Genomic DNA, 19615 nt, shown 5'->3' with positions numbered 1-19615 from the left:
AGCTCACCTAATAAACTATTTTGCTAGTCTTTAAAGTGCTGCTTGACTGCTTTTTTTTTTTTTGCATTGCAATGTTAGGGCAAACCACAAATCTGAATCTAATTTCTTATAGTGGTTACCATTCAGTAAACTGCAAGCAAATAGTCATTGGGGTCATAATGGGATCATTATTAGAGGGAGGGGTAGCTCAGTGGCTTGAGCATTAGCTCCTCAAGGATTGAGCTCACAACCCCAGGTTTAGCAGGCCATTTTGGGACTGGGGCAAATAGAGGTCAGGGATGGTACTTGGTCCTCCCAACAGGGCAGGGGACTGGACTAGATGACCTCCTGAGGTCCTTTCCAGTTCTGGGAGATGTGTATCTCCAATTATTTGTTTTTATTTATCTTAATAATTATATATTTGTGAAAATGGGGTGTCCAGCCAATGGCTAAAGACTTACACGTCCTGTTTTTTTCCAGTATATTGCCTAGAAATAAGTTTTTAAAATGGATTCTTTTGTTTCCCCAGCCAACATCAATGAGGGCCATTCGTGCCAGATATGATCCTTTTCTCCAGACAAGACATCGAATCGAACAGGTAAACAATTGCAATGAAGGCAACATGTAGGGTTTCAAAATAGCTGCAATAATGCTATTAGTTTTCAGCATTTTGAAAACAGCTTAAGGCAGTGATCTCAGGGGTTACTGAATTGTCTTATTCATTTTGGTAACATTTGAGTTTTTAAATTTAAATAACTATATAAATACCTCAGGGCTGCAAAATAAACTTGTGTGTGGGCTTTAAGATCCTCTTTCCTACCAGCTGCTGAATCTTTCATTCTCTGCTCTCTGTATTGCATATTTTCATACATAAATATACATTTTGTTATTAGGACAGTATCACAACATCAAATGTTGTACAATAAGGTCCCCACATTCGTGAACTTCAGTTTTGCAAATTCAGTTATTCACAAGCCCGGGGCTCTGGGCAGGGGTGCTGGCAGCCACCCCTTCCCTGGGGTTGGGAGTGCTGGCAGCCACTGCTTCCCCAGGGCCCCAGGTGGGGAGCACTGGCAGCCGGGGCTCGAGGCAGAGAGTATGGGTGGCTGCAGCTTCCCCATATTTGTGAAATTCAATATTTGCAACATCAAACCCTCATGAATGTTGAGCCCCTACTGTATAGGAAAAATTCATAGGCTCAGTGATGAAAACCTCCAAAGTCATATATGTGAGATAACAATCCTGAATCTTGTATGTTTAGCTATTGATGCTATTAGCTTTCTCCGTTGAGGGCTGCCCACCTCCTTCCCATACTGTGCTGCCTAGTAAAACAAAAAGCAGTCAAGTAGCACTTTAAAGACTAGCAAAATGGTTTATTAGGTGAGCTTTCGTGGGACAGACCCACTTCTTCAGACCATAGCCAGACCAGAACGGCTATGGTCTGAAGAAGTGGGTCTGTCCCACGAAAGCTCACCTAATAAACCATTTTGCTAGTCTTTAAAGTGCTACTTGACTGCTTTTCGTTTTGATAGTGTATAGACTAGCACGGCTTCCTCTTTGTTACTGTGCTGCCTAGTGTCGCACTCTGGGAGCTGACCTTGTCTGTGAAGACAGGCAAAAAAAGAGCATTAAGTACTTCAGCTTTTTCCACATTGTCTGCCACTCAGGCTGTGGTCACACTTGGGCAAAACTTCGAAACAGCCATGCAAATGTCCAAATTGAAGAATACTAAAGAGGCGCTGAATATTCAATTCAGCACTGAATTGAATATTCATTGCTGAATTGAATATTCAGCGCCTCATTAGCATTAACATACTGCTGGGCACGGCACTTTGAAAGCACCGCATCCTCATCAGAGACATGCTGTTCTCAGACGATGCTGCTGTAGTGTCTCACACAGAAGACCAGCTTCAAAAACTGTTGGATCAGTTCTCCAAAGCGTGCAAGGACTTTGGGCTTACCATAAGCCTAAAGAAGACAAACACACACGCTCAGGATGTTGCTGAATCCCCATCAATCAGCATTGACAACTATATGTTAGAGGTCGTCCACGAGTTCGTTTACCTCGGGTCCACCATCAGTGACACCCTGTCATTGGACACTGAGCTAAATAGGAGGATCGGAAAAGCAGCCACAACTCTGTCCAGACTCAGCAAGAGAATGTGGAATAACAACAAGCTGTACACTCACACCAAAATGCAAGTGTACAGAGCCTGCATCCTCAGCACCCTCCTTTATGGCAGCGAGACATGGACCCTGTATGCCTGCCAGGAAAAGAGGCTGAACGTCTTCCACTTGCGCTGCCTCAGGCGCATCCTTGGAATATCATGGAAGGACAGAGTGACCAACACCGCCGTCCTCGAGCAAGCTGGAATCCCAACCATGCACACCCTCCTCAGGCAGCGTCGACTCCGCTGGCTTGGCCACGTCCACAGGATGAATGATGGAAGGATTCCAAAAGACATCCTGTATGGTGAGCTAGCCTCTGGCAAAAGACCTCCCGGACGCCCCCAGTTGCGCTACAAAGATGTCTGCAAGAGAGACCTCAGAGAGGGAGACATCGAGCTGGACAACTGGGAAGAACTAGCAGACGACCACAGCAGATGGAGGCAGGGGTTACACAAGGGCCTTCAGAAGGGCGAGATGAGGATCAGACAGCTAGCAGAGGAGAAGCGAGTGCACAGAAAGCACACTAAGGACTTGCCAGACACCCACCACATCTGCAAGAGATGCAGCAAGGACTGTCACTCTCATGTGGGTCTTCATAGTCACAGTAGACGCTGTAAATGAAGTCCTCAATTGAAACTATAAAGGGCATGATCCATAGTCTATGCAGACTGAAGGATGCCTACACTACGAACGTGTGTGGCTTGGTGCAGCTACACAGGGGTCCTTTTTGAAAGGCCCCCCGCACATTTCTAAATCCCCTTATTGCTCTCAGATATTCAATTCAGCGCCTCATTAGTATTCTTCGATTTGGCCATTAGCATGGCCATTTTGAAGTTTTGGCCAAGTGTGGCCACACCCTAAGTTACCTCCCTCATTCAGTAAGGGTTCTGCACCTTCCCTGATCAGGCTTTTATCTCAAACACGCCTGTAGAAACATTCCTGTTCCCTTTCACATCCCTTGCTACCTGCAACTCCAGTTGCGCTTTGGTCTTCCTGATTACACCCCTGCATGCTCAAGAAATATATTTATACTCTTCCCTAGTCATCTGTCTAAGTTTCCACTTCTTGTAAGCTTCGTTTTTTGTCTATAAGGCCATCAGAGATTTATCTGTTAAGCCAGGATGGTCACCTACTGTAGTTGCTTTTTTTTTTTATTGCACATTAGGATGGTGCATTCCTGTGACTTTAGTTAGGTTTCTTTAAAATACAGCCAACACTCCTGGACTCTTTTCCTCTTCATGTTTGCATCCCAGGGGACCCTGCCCACCAGTTCCTTGAGGAAGTCAAAGTCTGCTTTTCTGAAGTCCAGAGTATTTTTTTCTGTTCTCCTTTATTCCTGAACTTGATCATCATCATGATCATTGCCGCCTAGGTTGCTACCCACATATACTTCCACGACCAATTCTTCCCTCTTTGTGAGCAGCAGGATTGAGCCGAACATGATCCTTGGTTGGTTCCTTCAGCGCTTGCACCATAAAGTTGTCCCCAACATTTTCCAAAAACTTCCTGGATTTTTCTGTGTAGTGCTGTATTGGTCTCCCAGCAGATGTAAGGGTAGTTGAAGTCCCGTGTCAGAACCAGGCTTTGTATTGGGCTAGCCACTCCCTGTCTCTGTTAAGACCCGGTTTGACATTTTTGAGGGTTGAAAGTTGCTATATTTCAGCAACAAAAGGTCAGTAACAGACTTGGGTGTGAAACTGTGCAGCCCTTGAAAGCTTATGCCCAAATCAATGTTAGTCTTTAAGGTACCACAGGACAACTTGTTTTTACTGAAACTAACTTAACATTCAAAATTGAATGGGTAGTTTAGCAAAAGTAGGTAGCACATATTGTAAGGGACCAGTAAAAGTGAAGTGAGCCGTTAATGTTCTGGTGGTCATAGGCCAAAAAAAGGGGTCGGTGAGTTACAGATTGTCCTGTTTTACTCATGTTGTAAAACTCATTAATTCAATATAACTACTACCACTATTTTTTGAATGCACTCACCCAGGAAAATGAAAAGACAAAACACCCTATCAGCTGTGTGGGAACGCTTTTCATAAACAGTCTCTGTATCTGACTTTCATTCCTCACTCTCAATGGAAACCTGTACAGTTCTTTCAAAAGATGAGCTGGGGAGCTTAAATTCATACCTTTGGTTGACACTAAATACCATAGTATTTAATAAATATCCTGGATTTATGGCTTTTTTTTACAGCAATCTAACCCTGGAACTACCCTTTTTGGCTTATGACCACAAGACTGTTAATGGGCACCTTCATGTAAAATGGTCTCTTAGTTCAGAGTAAACGGTTGGCAATATTCTTCTATCTGTTCACTCCTGCACTGAGGCTATGTCTACGTGACAGTCTGAGCAACATATGTTGCTCACTCACCTGAACAACATACATTGCACCGACATAAGCATATGTGTGCGCAGCAGTTCATTGGTAGGAGAGCGTCTCCCGCTGATACAGCTTCTGCTGCTCAACTTCTTTTCACTAGATGCACCACAGCAGCACAGCTTTGGGGGGATAGCTGTAGTGCAGTATGTGCAGACATGATCTTAGCTGTCACACTTTCTGCACTTTTCCGTGATCTTTGGAGGAGCTGGAGGGTCTCTCTCTCACCGGCAGAAGTCATGCCGATAAAAGATATTACCTCACCCATCTTGACTCTCCAACTTAAACAATTTCTCTTCATAAATGAATCTTAAACCATTTAACTGATTAAGCGATGCTTAAATTGACTGAACAGTGTTAAAGATTAGAGCTCTGCCCAATAACAACTGACTACTAATATAAAAGAAAAATATAATATAATAGGAAAAAAACTACCTGGAACGTTGGTGGATGATCCCTGATTTGCTTGTAATTCTGATGTGAGTGGATGCTGTCTCTTATCTGTACGCAGGAGTAAATGGCTCCTGAAATCAGCTTTCAGAACAGTGAAATTCTATTGCTCTTAATCCTTTATTGCTTTCACTGGCTCCTGCTGCCCACTAAATCCAGTGGAAAAACTCTCTGTATTTTGTGTAGTCCTACTCTTCCCCCAGACCCTTGATCTCTGTTCTTCCAGTTTGAGCTTCCTTATGGTATGGCTTTTTCACTTGTGCTATCCCATTTCTTTAGAGCACTCTCTCATACACCATCTCTCTTTGAATTGTCTTTGTAAGCTGTCCTATGCTCTTACAACAGAGGATTTACTTTTAAGTTGTATGTGAAATTATATTAAGGCTACAGTAAACCTCAATTTAACAGGGTGTCTCCTATTCCCAAAAGACCGTTAAATCCAAGGGTTTACTGTAATGTCCACCCCACCACCTGGCTCCACAGTCCCCCCCACACCCTCCCTAAAGAAGTGCTGCCACTCACCAGACCTGCAGCCGCTGAAGTTGCTGCTGGACCCCACCATGTGGCTGGGACCCCACCGCAAATGGCAGGAGAGACCCTCCCCTGCGGAGAGTGGCTGGAGGGGCCACCACCAGAGCCGCCACATGAGTTATAAGATGAGATATAATTGGAAATAAACACATCTAGAACTGGAAGAGACCTTGGGAGGTCATCTCGTCCAGTCCCCTGCCCTCTTGGCAGGACCAAGCACCATCCCTAACATCTATTTGCTCCAATCCCTAAATAGCCTCCTCAAAGACTGAACTCACACCCCTGGGTTTAGCAGGCCAATGCTCAAACTACTGAGCTATCCGTCCCCTGACTACATGCTCTGCCCATCGGGGTGGGGTGGGTATGTGAGTGCCAGCCTGGTGAATGCTAGTCTGGTCATGTATGTGCCCACACCTGGTGAGAGGAGCTCATAGTGGCTCTGGCAGAGGAGGTGGCAGCTCATCCTGGCTGCAGCAGTGGTAAGTCTCATAACTTTTCTTGGGCTAAGGGGACAATTTTACAGACCCTAGTGGACTTCAGGAACAACAGGAGGATGGTGGAATCTGTTGTTCCTGAAGTCCACTAAATCAGGGTCCGTAAAATCAAGGGTTTATTGTACAGTGTAGGAAGCCATTATTGATTGGTCATTCCAGTAAAGTTTGAAAGGTTTGGCATGCCAGGTTTTCGCTGGAGTCCTGTAGCTAAACAGTTGCTCACAGCAATATTTAACTTTTTAGCTGAAGCAGCTGGGCCACAGTGTGGATAAGGTGGAATTCATTGTGATGGGAGGAACATTCATGGCTCTTCCTGAAGACTACAGAGATTACTTCATCCGAAACCTTCACGATGCTTTATCTGGACACACTTCCAACAACGTATCGGAGGCTGTCAAGTAAGTGTGCCTAATGTCCTTTAACGTGCCTTAACTTAGAATAGGAAAACAAATACTAAGCATGAAAGTGTGGGCTTTTGCAGCCTGGATTTTTAAAGATTGATAGACAAATGTATATTTAGATGGACTTTCAGTAGTTATGGGCTCCCGCAGGTCTGCTGACCGAAAATCAGGCCTCTCTGATGCATTAATCCTGGGTTTTACTTGGGTCCAAGTCTAGGCATCAAGCTGGAAAATTTTGTGCATTGCACATGGCTATTTCTGTATGATGTGGCATCAGATTTAGCAGTTGTTTTTTAGAACCTGAAAGCAAAGTCCCAGTGTGCCTAAAACAGGGTTTTACAAACTTTTTTCAATTGCAGGCCCCTAAAAAATTTCATGTGGAGGAATCTTACACCTAGAGTCTGTGGACTACAGTTGTAAAACCACTGTTCTGTGGTAAAGATAACTTTTTGCGGACCCTTAGAGGTGGTCTGTGAGCTTTTGGAGGTTGAAAACTATTGATCTAAAACTCAGCTGATATCAGCAGTGTTATTGTGACCAGAGTCTGAAGGGAGCCGGCTGAGGTTACTCAGTTAGGGACTCCCAAAAGCTGTGGTTATTTCAGTATTTAGATTTAGCACACCAGCACAAAACATCTTCTGTGACATCTTAACTGGTTACCTAGAAGCCAACACAGTCCCCTTAAAGCAACCCCACATTAGGCCACCACCCATATGCCCACGTCAGATGGGATGAGTGTCACTGAAGATGTTAGTCATCACATAAAATAGTTCTACCAGTCTCAAAATGTTGGATACATTACCCTCCAGGTTCATGAATATTTCAGATTCTGGCGCAAATACACACTTATAGCCAGTTTCTAATAACTAACTACTATTAAGAAAAGAAAAGGGAGGGTATTGGTTAAAACATCAGTTTCACAGCAGTCACGAATATAGTTCTGAGCTCTGATTTCATAGTAGAGTTGATGAGCTTTTTAGATGCAAATAGTTCTTAGAGCATCGGCCCAGAGTTATCAATTCAGTGTCCATTTTAGGGGTACAGGTTGAACCTCTCTCATCCAGCATTTTCAGGACCTGACTGGTGCTGGACGAGAGATCTTGCCAGACAACAGGAGATCAATATTTTCTAGCACATTAGTAACACGTACACTGCTTCCTGGGCTCTTAGAAGACATTTAGAGGTAAATTAAAGCTAACTAACAGCACAGAACAGAGAGCCAGAGCTGGTGGCTGTAAACAAATTTTATGGCACCACAGAAGACTTGGATACACCTGTGATAAGTGGTCATCCTGCTAACTAAAATCATGCTGAATTACGGAGTTTGCCAGACAAGAGAGTCCCAGATTAGAGAGTTTCAACCTGTACCAAGATATCCTGGGATCTCAAATCTTGCAACTTGAAGCTTTCCCCATGGAGCTTTCCAGCAGATATGAAATAAAAAGGATCGGGGCAAGACATTTATACAAACCCAGGCTATTCTTGACGGTTTAAGCAGAGATAGGGAACCTTTTCTGAGTTGGGGGCTGATGACCCACAGAAAAATCATTTGGGGCCACAGACAAGTGAAAAATAAAAGGCCACAACCCTCACTGTACTTGCCCCCCAGGGAAAAGGAGGGCCGGGAAACCCTCCATAGATGTGGCCCCCAACTGAAAAATGGGAAAAAAAGACATCCCCTTAAGCTCCAGCCCCATGGGAGAGAGGAGGTCCCAAGGCTCTGGTCATGCTTCTGGCCCAGATTAACTCTTCTGGGGATCCCCTCTAGGGTCTGAGTTGGTGCCAGAAATGAGGGGTTCAGTGTGCAGGGAGGGGATGCCATGGAGTGGACTGGGAGTAGGATGTGGGGTCTGGAAGGGAGAGGAGCGGGGTGAGGATGGGGGTGCAGGCTTTGGGTAGGAGGGAGAAGGCAGCAGGGCACCCGGGATGGGGGCACGTCACTGGCACAGTTCCCAAAGGGTTGCAGGTGTCTTTCCATGGCTCTGCATCTGCAGGGAAGTACTCCCTGCTGGAACTGCTCCCTGCCACTTGCGCTGGACACAGTTTATGGCTAAAGGAGTCGGGGAGGGCATTGCCTGCAGGAAGGGCTTCCCTGCAGCACGCAGAGCTGCTTCTTACCCCCAGCCAGGCACAGGCCCATGGGCTGGATGCAGCTCATGGCCTGCCTTGATCAGGCCCACGAGGCTCAGGGCTCCCCTTCCCCCCTGCAGTGGGGATCCAGTGCTGCTGCTGGAGTGCTATTGCCAGCTCGTACCACGTGGAATGGGGGAAAGCAAGGGCATGGGGAATGAGCACTGAGCCTCACAGGCCAGTTCAAGGCAAGCCCCTGGCAGACCTTGCCCATGGGTGTAGGTTCCCCACCCCTGCCTTAAAGTCCTTAAGTGAACAATTAGGTGATCCTGGAGACAGGTCACACGCCCTTATTGATACTTGCCTGTGTAAACTAGCATCAGGCAGTTATCCCCCCTTAGTATCATTAACAGCTGATTAGCAGTGTGCTTCAAAGAGAATCCAAGTCAGTGTCATTGCTATATTTCCACTCATTTAAATGTTAATACAGTAAATCCTGATTATCCAGAATTGGGATAACTGGCATGTTTGGTTAACTGGCATCTACTCTGCTGGTGGCCACCTGACCAGGGCTGTTGGAGCAGGGCCAGCTGGTGAGCGTGGGGCTGGTTGTCCAGCCATGGTGTGAGTGAGTGCTTCAGGACTTCTGGGGAAGGCAGAATGAGTGGTTGAGAAATCAGAGGGATCTAGTTAATATGATCTCTTCCCATGCTAATGATGTATGTGTATCAAAGCAGCGGTTGTGCCTCTACTTTCTTGCCCTTCCCGTTTTATGAAAGGGTGTGCTCCCCCCGAATCAGGCTTCCTTTTATGTATCCCAGAAGGCCAGCCTCTGAGTTACAACAGTCTACTACATGGCCCTAGCTCTTATGTCCTTCATGCGGGAAGGGTGTTTCCTCCATTTTTTTCCCATCTGAGTTCAGAGTGAATTTTATGTGCATTGATGTACGTGTGGTTGTGCACCTTCAGTAGAAACACATGCTGTGGGTACTTTGCTAATCAACTGAGAAGCATCTGACTCTCTCCTGGGTGGCTCCCCAGGCATTCAGCTTAATGGGAACACTACTTGGGAAGGTGGGCCCCAATCCCTGAAAGAGCCACCTGCCCCAGGACATCCCCCAAAATCCTAGCGTCTGAGTGACTCACAATCTGAGGCATGTTTATCTTAATGCTCATGGGAGATAGGGAAGTGCTATAATCTGAGCCCCATTCTATAGATGGTGAATAGAGAAACAGAGAGACTGAGGTCCAGAGCCTTAAATGTGTTTGGGTTCCAAGCTTCCATTGATGTAGAAGTGATCTGCTCAAGGTCCCACATGGGTGAGTAGGCTTAGATGTAGTCAGCTGTCCAGAAAGTTTTAAAATGCAAAACTACAATGAAAAATGTAGCTTGAGGAGGGATAGCTCAGTGGTTTGAGCATTGGCCTGCTTAAACTTGCACATGAGTTCAATCCATTTAGAGGCCGGGGAAATAGATGTTCGGGATGGTGCTTGGTCCTGCTGAGAGGGCAGGCAACTGGACTAGATGACCTCCCAACATCCCTTCCAGCTCTAGGAGATGTGTATCTCCAGTTATTTAAAATGTATTTATTCAAATTTAGAAGTATTTTGTGGGCTATTAGGACTGTGTAAGGATCACATTGAGCTATCTTTAGCTAGTTGTTCCTACCTTCTTGTCATACCTGAGTTCAGTACTTGTAAATGATGAACTGAAGACAGTGTGCTAGGACCACTGACATCTTCAAGAGGAAACAACTTTTTAAAAATTCTCTGCCTATCTGTAGAGGCAGTGCTTTTTGCAGTTATTTTAGATCTAGCTTTATTGCTGTTTGTCCGCTGGAGGGCAGCAAATACTTCTTTTTCTATTCAATTTTTTTTAAAAAAAGCAGACTTGTCCAGTGTTTCCAGGTGAAATTGTCACATCAACATCATCATGAACAAAGAGGGGAAATCAATTCATGTAATTCAAGGAAGTAAAGGCTCTCTGCAGCAGAGGTACTTGTGGATGAACAATACGTGACTGTTGCTTAGTCAGCCAAAAACCTCTGAAATTGTTCCTTATTAAAGCATAAAGAATGATGAAGAGAAGGTTATAATTGCACTTGGTATAGCAGTCTTTTCATTGACATTTTAAATGATCTAAAATTCATATGGGGGAAAGTGTAGAATTGGAAGACGGTTCACTTTCATTCAGTAAATGTTAGCTGCTTCAGCCATATAGAAATTGGATGGTTCATAGCCTTCTACTTATAGAATATATTCATGGCATCATGAGAGGTTGAGTCCAGCGCTCTGCACTCACAGCAGGATCTAATCTGCCTCTCTGTACTTGAAAGCTGTAATTGTGAAATACATTTGAGGCCACAACAAGGATGACGCTCGCAACCTGAGGTGTGCAAAGCCAGTACGCTAACCGCTGAGCCATTCCCTACCCCTCCTCCTCCATCCTGTAGGTCACCAGCTAAGCTTGTGTAGGCTGGTAGAGAGAAAGTTCTTAAATGTGCTGTCACTTGCCTGGTTTCTGTCCAGTTCCTCAATGACAGAGGTCTGCATAATATTTGGTTTCTTCAGTAAACAGACCAAGTGATGTAAATAGGCCTGAAAATTAAGCGACCTATCAAGGCGGTATATCAAGTTTAAACATGTTGGTTGAGCAGTGAGAGGAAAACTTGCTTTACCAGTGCTGTATTTTTCCTCTGGATAAACAGAATGGTGGGACATACAACTTTCATTAAATACTTAGATAAGAACGAATAAGTAAGAAATTTTCAAGTGTGTAACTCCTGATTAAGCTACAGGCTTGAAGATTGTGTGTCCAGTGTGTTCTAGATAAGTAACATAAACTCATATTTCTTGCTTCACCGTTCATGGCTATTGTAGCACATAAATGGAAGATTGCTGTTCTGAGAATAACAGCATATGCTGTAAGTTAGCTTTATAGATTGACTGTATGATTTGAGGTTGAGCCGTCTTCCATTCCAAAATGAAATTTTTGAACCAGTTGGTTAAAGGAAACATTATGGTACTGTTTCTTGCTAGTGGAGTTGTCGCTGTTCATTTCTCTGTATTTTTCTAGCCCAGGACCCTGACCTCTTGTTGAAGGAGGCTGTGGGAGGGGAGTTTTCACACAGGTTGAACCCCTAAAATTGTCACTTTCTCGTCCGGCAACATCCCTTGTCTGGCAAGAGGGCAAGTTGAGCCAGCCTCCCGGCAGCTCCACAGGGGGCTGGCGCTGGAAGGCTGGTGTCCCCTTGGCAGGGAGTGCTGGCGTCCCCAGGTAGCCCTGCAGGGGGCCAGGACTGGATGGTGAAGACTGGGTGGCCAGTGTCTGGTGTCTGCGGACAGCAGCACAGGGCTAGGGCCAGAGTGTTAGTGTCTGGCGTCCTCTGGTAGCCACGCTGGACCAGGGCTGGAGTGCCAGCATCCCTGGGACCCAACTGTGACAGTGAGTCAGGGCCAGAAAGCTGGGAAGTTGCAGCTGGAGATCCTGAGGGTGCTGGACTAAGGATGTGCAACCTGTAATAGCTGTTGAGATTTTCCTCCCTATTATAATTATCTGGACTCATTGGTTCTTTTATGCAGTGATCCTATTCGCTGTTGACAGATTGTTCAGATAAAATTTTCAGAACACCATCGTGTTCATTATCTTCTCCAACAAACTGATGCTACATGTGTTCGTACGTTGGAAAGGGCATAAGTTCCAATTCAGGTAAGCTTGAACAAAACTTACTTTTCAGGGCAGGATGGGGTATTAGTAACTTCTCTTTTTCACCCCAAATGTGAGATCTGGCCAGATGCCATCCTTGCATTATTCTCATGGAAGAGACACACTGACTTTTATGTCTGAGAGTCACTGCCGTAAATCTGAGCAGTTCACTTCTCTGGCACCCTCATATTGGCACTGTGCTTCGATTTTTTTCCAGACGTCTGTCTTATTTGTCTGCAGTTAACACTCAATGAAATGCTCTTCACCCTCATTCTCAGAATCCCCATAATTTTATTATTTACTTAACTCCACATTCCATGATGGCTTATGTTCTGGCTTCCAGCTAAGGAAGACTCAGTGGGTCTGGATTTAGAAATTTTCAGTATATCATCTTGTTTCATTTGGTATTTGGAGCTGTTGAGTGATGGGAGGGTTCTCAGCAATGTTGAACAACGAGTAGACTAAGGAGTAACTGTAGTCTTGTTAGAGCTCCTAAATTAAAAAGGGTTGAGTCTGACAAGTATTTCCGTGTGAAATTTCCACAGAAAACGTGACTAGTGCAGGAAGCAGTAATGTAATTGCTCTGAATAAGAACAAAACTAGTGCCGAAGTGTTCAACCTGCTTGGGAGTCTGTGCTTTTGTAGGCAGATCTCTGGGTAAGACTTAAGAGGGTGTGACCACGAATGGTAATTTAAAAAATAACCTTAAAGCTTTTTAAAACACCTTTTGGCAAGAGCTAGTCCTGGAGATGTGGTCACACACCAGCGTAGAGTCGCTGTATCATACCTACCTTGATTCCCTCCTTGTTGTTGTTAGTATTGTTCACATAGTGTCTGTCTTGTTCTGTTTATAGACATTCATCTTTAGCAACCTAGGATCTTGACTGGCAGAGACTCCCAAACTGAAAGGTTGCGTGAAAGTGAGCATGTTGCAAACAGGAATTATTCAAAAAAAGAATAGGGCTGTGACTTAAAAAAAGGTGGACCAGGCTTAGCAGAGAGCTGACGTTACATTCTCTTGTAGGGGTCATTATTACGTATGGACTAAGCTAACAGCCCTCCTTGGATATTTGTACAGTGCTAACCCCCTAAGGCAAGGGTGGCCAACCCACAGTTCTCAAGTTGCATGTGGCCATTTCAGCCATTAAGTGTGGCACCTCCTCAGAGCCATGCCCTTGATGGGTGCTTGGGGTGCCTGGTTCCAGGAGACAGGAGTGGGACTGGGTTATAGCAGGGAGCTGGCGGGGCCTGGTTCTGGAGGGGGAAAGGAGGATTGGGTTAGCGTGGTGGGGTGGGGGTGCCTGGCCCTGCGGGAGTGAAGGTGGATTAGGTTGCAGTACCTGACTGTGGCGGGGGAGGGCACTGAGCCACGTTATTACATATTTATTTTATGTATCTATAGATGTATATTATATCTATATGTATATCTGTAGCTAGATAAAATATATAATACGTGTCTCCAAATCTGCACTTTATCCACATGGCTCTTTGCACTCTATCTGTGGTTCTTCATCCCTAACTGGTTGGCCACCCCTGCCCTACGGTGATAATCAACATTTAGGCAGTTCAGGCAAATGTACCTTCTCCAGAGGATATTGTCTCAAGGTACGTCAGTAAAGTTTGTTAGTTGAGGAATGAGGAAATGACTCATAGAATCACTAGGGATTATGCCTTTGTAAAGAATATACAAGGCTGAGAAGTTTTTAATTTTTATCTCTTGAGAACACACAGCTTAGGCGATTTCAGTACATTCCTGGATATCAAATAAGGATGTGGACTTTATGATAAGGGAATAGCATCCCTCCCGTGGGAGGAAAGCTATTGTTGTGCCAATGAATAACTGTATGATAGCTTTTTTTTTTTAATTGCTGCTATTTGTTCACTAGAGAAATGCACCAACCTGTGGGTACTGGAACGTTGACTTGATCAGATTTTGTTGTTTTGCTCTTCTGAGCAGAAAAATGGAAGCAAGAAAAGCATAAAATATAGACGTCAATAATTTTACTCCTCCTCACCTCCTCTCATGAGAGGTGATGACCGTGGCTGCTTCCAGTTGTGATTCATCACCTGATCCTGAAGGGCTGAGTACTCTTACTACTCCTAAAGGCAATTACATTTTTGGGTGCTGAGCAGCTCTCAGGGTCCAACTCTTAAATTGTAAATGCTTTGTCCTCTGTAGAGGATAAAGTCACTTGAATAAATGCATGGACAATGGCCAGTGTCGGGAAAGCCTGCCTTCTCTCTGTACCTGTTTGGAGGTGGCCTGGACTCCAGTCCTGTAATTGGGTATATTTTATCAGTGCAAAACTTATTATACTTAAATCAAAACAGTCTTCCCCTTTCCATTTTAATAATACTGTGATGATTAGGCTAGGTTACGTGCTTGATCTGACCTTTGGCAATCACAGCCCTAATGAGAACATGAAGAGGGTGATGGAACCCAGCATTTTGTGGGTCACTGTTATCCATCATGCATGCACGCTTAAATGACCAGTTAATAAACTAGTGGGTGCAATGGTAAAGCCTTGTCTACATGCATGAAGTTGTACAACTTTATCTTTACCTGTAGAGTTAATGTCTGACAACCTTCCTGTATATCTGTCAGAGTGATTGTGCCAGTATAACTATTTCAGTAAAAAGTCACACTTTGATTTTATTGTATGGTAGAAGAAGAAAATAATGGACTCAAGGAGATGACAGGTTCGTTATCCATGGCAGAATCTGCTTTAAGCCCACTAGTATTCTGATAGTAGTAGTAGTAGTAGTAGGCATCCTTCAGTCTGCATAGACTATGGATTGCGCCCTTTCTAGTTTCAATTGAGGACTTCATTTACAGCGTCTACTGTGACTATGAAGACCCACACGAGAGTGACAGTCCTTGCTGCATCTCTTGCAGATGTGGTGGGTGTCTGGCAAGTCCTTAGTGTGCTTTCTGTGCGCTCGTTTCTCCTCTGCTAGCGAGATCTTCATCTCGCCCTTCTGAAGGCCCTTGTGTGACCCCTGCCTCCATCTGCTGCGGTCGTCTGCTAGTTCTTCCCAGTTGTCCAGCTCGATGTCTCCCTCTCTGAGGTCTCTCTTGCAGACATCTTTGTAGCCCAACTGGGGGCGTCCGGGAGGTCTTTTGCCAGAGGCTAGCTCACCATACAGGATGTATTTTGGAATCCTTCCATCATTCATCCTGTGGACGTGGCCAAGCCAGCGGAGTCGACGCTGCCTGAGGAGGGTGTGCATGGTTGGGATTCCAGCTTGCTCAAGGACGGCGGTGTTGCTCACTCTGTCCTTCCATGATATTCCAAGGATGCGCCTGAGGCAGCGCAAGTGGAAGACGTTCAGCCTCTTTTCCTGGCAGGCGTACAGGGTCCAAGTCTCGCTGCCATAAAGGAGGGTGCTGAGGATGCAGGCTCTGTAGACTTGCATTTTGGTGTGAGTGTACAGCTTGTTGTTATTCCACACTCTCTCGCTGAGTCTGGACAGAGTTGTGGCTGCTTTTCCGATCCTCCTATTTAGCTCAGTCTCCAACAACAGGGTGTCAGTGATGGTGGACCCGAGGTAAACGAACTCGTGGACGCCTCTAACGTATAGTTGTCAATGCTGATTGATGGGGATTCAGCAACATCCTGACCGAGTACGTTTGTCTTCTTTGGGCTGATGGTAAGCCCAAAGTCCTTGCACGCTTTGGAGAACTGATCCAGCAGTTTTTGAAGCTGGTCTTCTGTGTGAGACACTACAGCAGCATCGTCTGCGAACAGTATGTCTCTGATGAGGACTTCTCGCACCTTAGTCTTAGCTCTCAGCCTTGCAAGGTTAAACAGTTTCCCATCAGATCTTGTGTGCAGCAAGATGCCCTCTGTTGAAGATCCAAAGGCATGCTTCAGGAGGAGTGCGAAGAAGATCCCGAACAATGTCGGAGCAAGCAAGCATCCTTGTTTGATGCCGCTCCTGATTCTGAGAGCATGCGATAATGCGCCGTCATATTGGATGGTTCCTTTCATGTCTTTGTGGAACGACTGGATCGTTCTTGAGTAACCGTGGAGGACAGCCTATCTTGTGGAGCAGTTTGAACAGACCATCCTTGCTGACCAAGTCAAAGGCCTTGGTCAGGTCAATGAAGGCTATGTAGAGTGGCTTCCTCTGCTCCCTGCACTTCTTCTGCAGCTGCCTTAGAGAGAAGACCATGTCAACGGTAGACCTCTCTGCGCGGAATCCGCACTGTGATTTGGGGTACACCCTCTCAGCAATCTTCTGGAGTCTGCCAAGGATGACGCGAGCGAACAGTTTACCAGTGACGCTTAGGAGGGAGATTCCACGGTAGTTGTTGCAGTTGCTTCTGTCTCCTTTAACACTCTGAAAAAAGCTCTCTTTCCACTTGTGGTACACATTGAAAGCCTGAACCAAAAATGATGAGCACTTGAAATACTTCTCTGTGAGTTACAGTTCCTCCTCTGTCTTGTGATTGCTCCATGATATTGCCTCTTGACAATCACAGCCTTTGTTGCTTTGGTTTTGTCTAAGTACCCTGGTGTCAGGGTGACTAGGTAACAAGGTTTTCTTTTTTTTTTTTCCCTCAAATGTTATCTATTTCTTGATAGGAAGTTTCCCTTTGAAGTATCACAGACGTGGTATTGCCCTTTTAAGAGAGGATGTGTAAGCAGTTAGCTGCTGCTCTCTGAAAGCCTTCACCAAAGAGAGGAGGTGTGTATTGACTTGAGTCAAAAGGTTAGGAAATGGTCAGTGGTTTTAGGTGGTTTAACTCTTTGTTAGGTATCCAGTTTAAGATGTCATGGGCCTAACTTTGAAATAAGTGCTACTTCCTGTCTTAACAGAACCTATTTCAAAATAGTTGTTTCAAAATAGGTGCTATTGCTCCTGCAATGAGATTTACTGATTTCAGAATAATGCACCCACTCTTTTGAATTTATTTTGAAATAGCGGTTGCATGGTGTGAATGACATTAGTTATTTTGAAATAAGGGCTGTTATCTCAGAATAACTTGGCTGTGTGTGACCATAGCCTAAATTATTTACCTTTTCCCATAATACAAGAACTAGGGGACACCAAATGAAATTGATGGGTAGTAGGTTCAAAACTAATAAAAGGAAATTTTTCTTCACACAGCGCACAGTCAACCTGTGGAACTCCTTGCCCGAGGAGGCTGTGAAGGCCAGGACTCTATTAGGGTTTAAAAAAGAGCTTGATAAATTTTTGCAGGTTAGGTCCATAAATGGCTATTAGCCAGGGATAAAGTATGGTGCCCCTAGCCTTCAGAACAAGGGCAGGAGATGGATGGCAGGAGATAAATCACTTGATCATTGCCTTCTGTTCTCCTTCTCTGGGGCACCTGGCATTGGCCACCGTCGGCAGATGGGATGCTGGGCTCGATGGACCTTTGGTCTGACCCAGTATGGCCATTCTTATGTTCTTACCACAGTTAGTAGTTCTGCAATTTCATATTTGACCTCCTTCAGAACTCTTGGTTGAATACCACCTGCCCCTGGTGACTTATTGTTTATCAATTTGTTCCAAAATTTTTCCTATTGACACCTTAGGTGCTCGACAGTTTCACATATCTGACAAATCAGAGTATTTTCTTCCTATCTTCTTCAGTGAAGACCAATATAAAGAGCTCATTTAGCTTCTCTGGAAGAAGTTTGTCTTCTGTGGGTGCTCCTTGATTGTCTAGTGGCCCCACGGATTGTTTGGGTGATTTTCTGTTTTTAGTTACTTATTTTTTTTTTGAGTATTTTTCTGGTTCTTAATTCCTTCTTGGCTTGCCTAATTATACTTTTACACTTGACTTGTTAGAGTTTAAGCTTCTTTACATTTTCCTCATAGGATTTGGCTTCTAATTTTGAAAAGGATGGTGTTTTGTCTCTAACATCTTGTTTTCTCTGTTGTTTAGCTGTGGTGCGTGTGTGGTTTTTTTTGGTCCTCGTTAAAAAAAATTGGTGTATATATTTAATTTAGACGTATTAAAAAGCTATGCATCTTATAATGTTACTTGAGGGTTTTTAAAACCCATAGGAGGGGCAACTTAACTGTTTAATTTTAGATGCTATCAGGAATAAATTAATAGGAACAAGGCTTTTTTTTTTCTGATTAAAGATTAAGTGCAGGATTCTCAGGTTCTTATCCAAATCTTCTTCTAGCTTTTCTTTCTTTTTAAGTGTTCATTGTCCTTCTGACATATGTTTTTACTCAACTAGACTTTTCCACCTGAGTCATAAATCAAGAACAATGTGACTGTAAATCAACTTAGACTATGGTGTTGAGAAATGCAGGTTACTGCCCTGTTCTACTGTCTCTTTTATCTGTTGCAAGCAACCAAAAATCAAGACACTTGTCTTAAACATTCCAATCCTTACAAGACACCTGGCTGGCTCACCGGAATCCGTTACCCACTGTTGCAACTCATGCAAGTTTATGTCCTAATGAAAACAACAAGAAGTCCTGTGGCACCTTATAGGCTGAAAGATATTTTGGAGCATAAGCTTTCATGGGCAAAGACCCGCTTCCTCAGATGCATGAGTGGAAGGGGTGGGTTTCAGATGGGTATTTAAAGAGTGGGGTCCCAGTAAAAGGGAGGGCCAGAGCTGACAAGGTCTATTCAGTCAAGTTGGAAACGGCCCATTATCAGGAGTACATATCAAAAGAGGAAAAAACAAGTCAGATCAGACAGCCACCAAGGATTAAACAGAGACTGGGAGTGGCTGGCCCCTTACAAAAGCAGCTTCTCTGCCCTGGGTGTTAACAGCCCCACATTAGACTCTAACAGTGGGCCATTCCCTCCCCACCCCCCCCCGCCATCTGATCTCACTTGTTTTTTCCTTTTTTGATACATACTTCTGATAATGGGCCATTTCCAACTTGACTGAATAGACCTTGTCAGCTCTGGCCCTCCCTTTTACTGGAACCCCACTCTTTAAATACCCCTCTGAAACCCGCCCCCTGCCACTCATGCATCTGATTTCGTCTTTGCCCATGAAAGCTTATGCTCCAAAATATGTTAGTCTATAAGGTGCCACAGGACTTCCTGTTGTTCTCAAAGATACAGACTAACTTGGCTATTTCTCTGATACATGTCCTAATGAAAGTGTTAATCTTTAAGATGCCACTAGACTGCTTGTTATTTTTGCTGAAACAGACTAACAGTGTAGGTTATAATTATTTCTATTGAATTACTACTTTTTAAACTTTAATTTTTTTTTAAATATTAGCGATGTTTTGCTATACGATTTTTAACCATTATGGTATTGGCTTAGTTGATTACTTGTCTGTTCCCTTCTTCCATTCTGATGATCAGAAACTGTAGCTAGTTTTGACCATGCTCCTGAAAACCATTTTTCAAATTAACCCATATCTATGTTGTGTTCTATTTTGTTTATTTAGGGTTGCTGAATGCCCGCAATCTGATTGCGATTAAATTGATTACATCTT

At 44.4% G+C, this 19615-nt stretch overlaps 1 protein-coding gene across 1 annotated transcript in view; it reads left to right on the top strand.

Annotated features, from left to right (window-relative positions):
* Positions 1-19615, top strand: part of ELP3 (elongator acetyltransferase complex subunit 3) — a 175546-nt gene that overhangs the window by 18030 nt on the left and 137901 nt on the right. Inside the window, exons 6-7 of the mRNA XM_074991456.1 lie at positions 509-577; positions 6248-6402. Coding sequence (XP_074847557.1) covers positions 509-577; positions 6248-6402 — 224 coding nt within the window. The remainder of the gene's footprint in view (positions 1-508; positions 578-6247; positions 6403-19615) is intronic.

Source organism: Carettochelys insculpta, chromosome 3 (genome assembly GCF_033958435.1).
Source record: "Carettochelys insculpta isolate YL-2023 chromosome 3, ASM3395843v1, whole genome shotgun sequence".
NCBI classification, from domain to species: Eukaryota; Metazoa; Chordata; order Testudines; family Carettochelyidae; genus Carettochelys; species Carettochelys insculpta.
The sequence above is the reverse complement of the archived record's forward strand: the minus strand, read 5'-3'. Positions and strand labels throughout refer to the sequence as shown.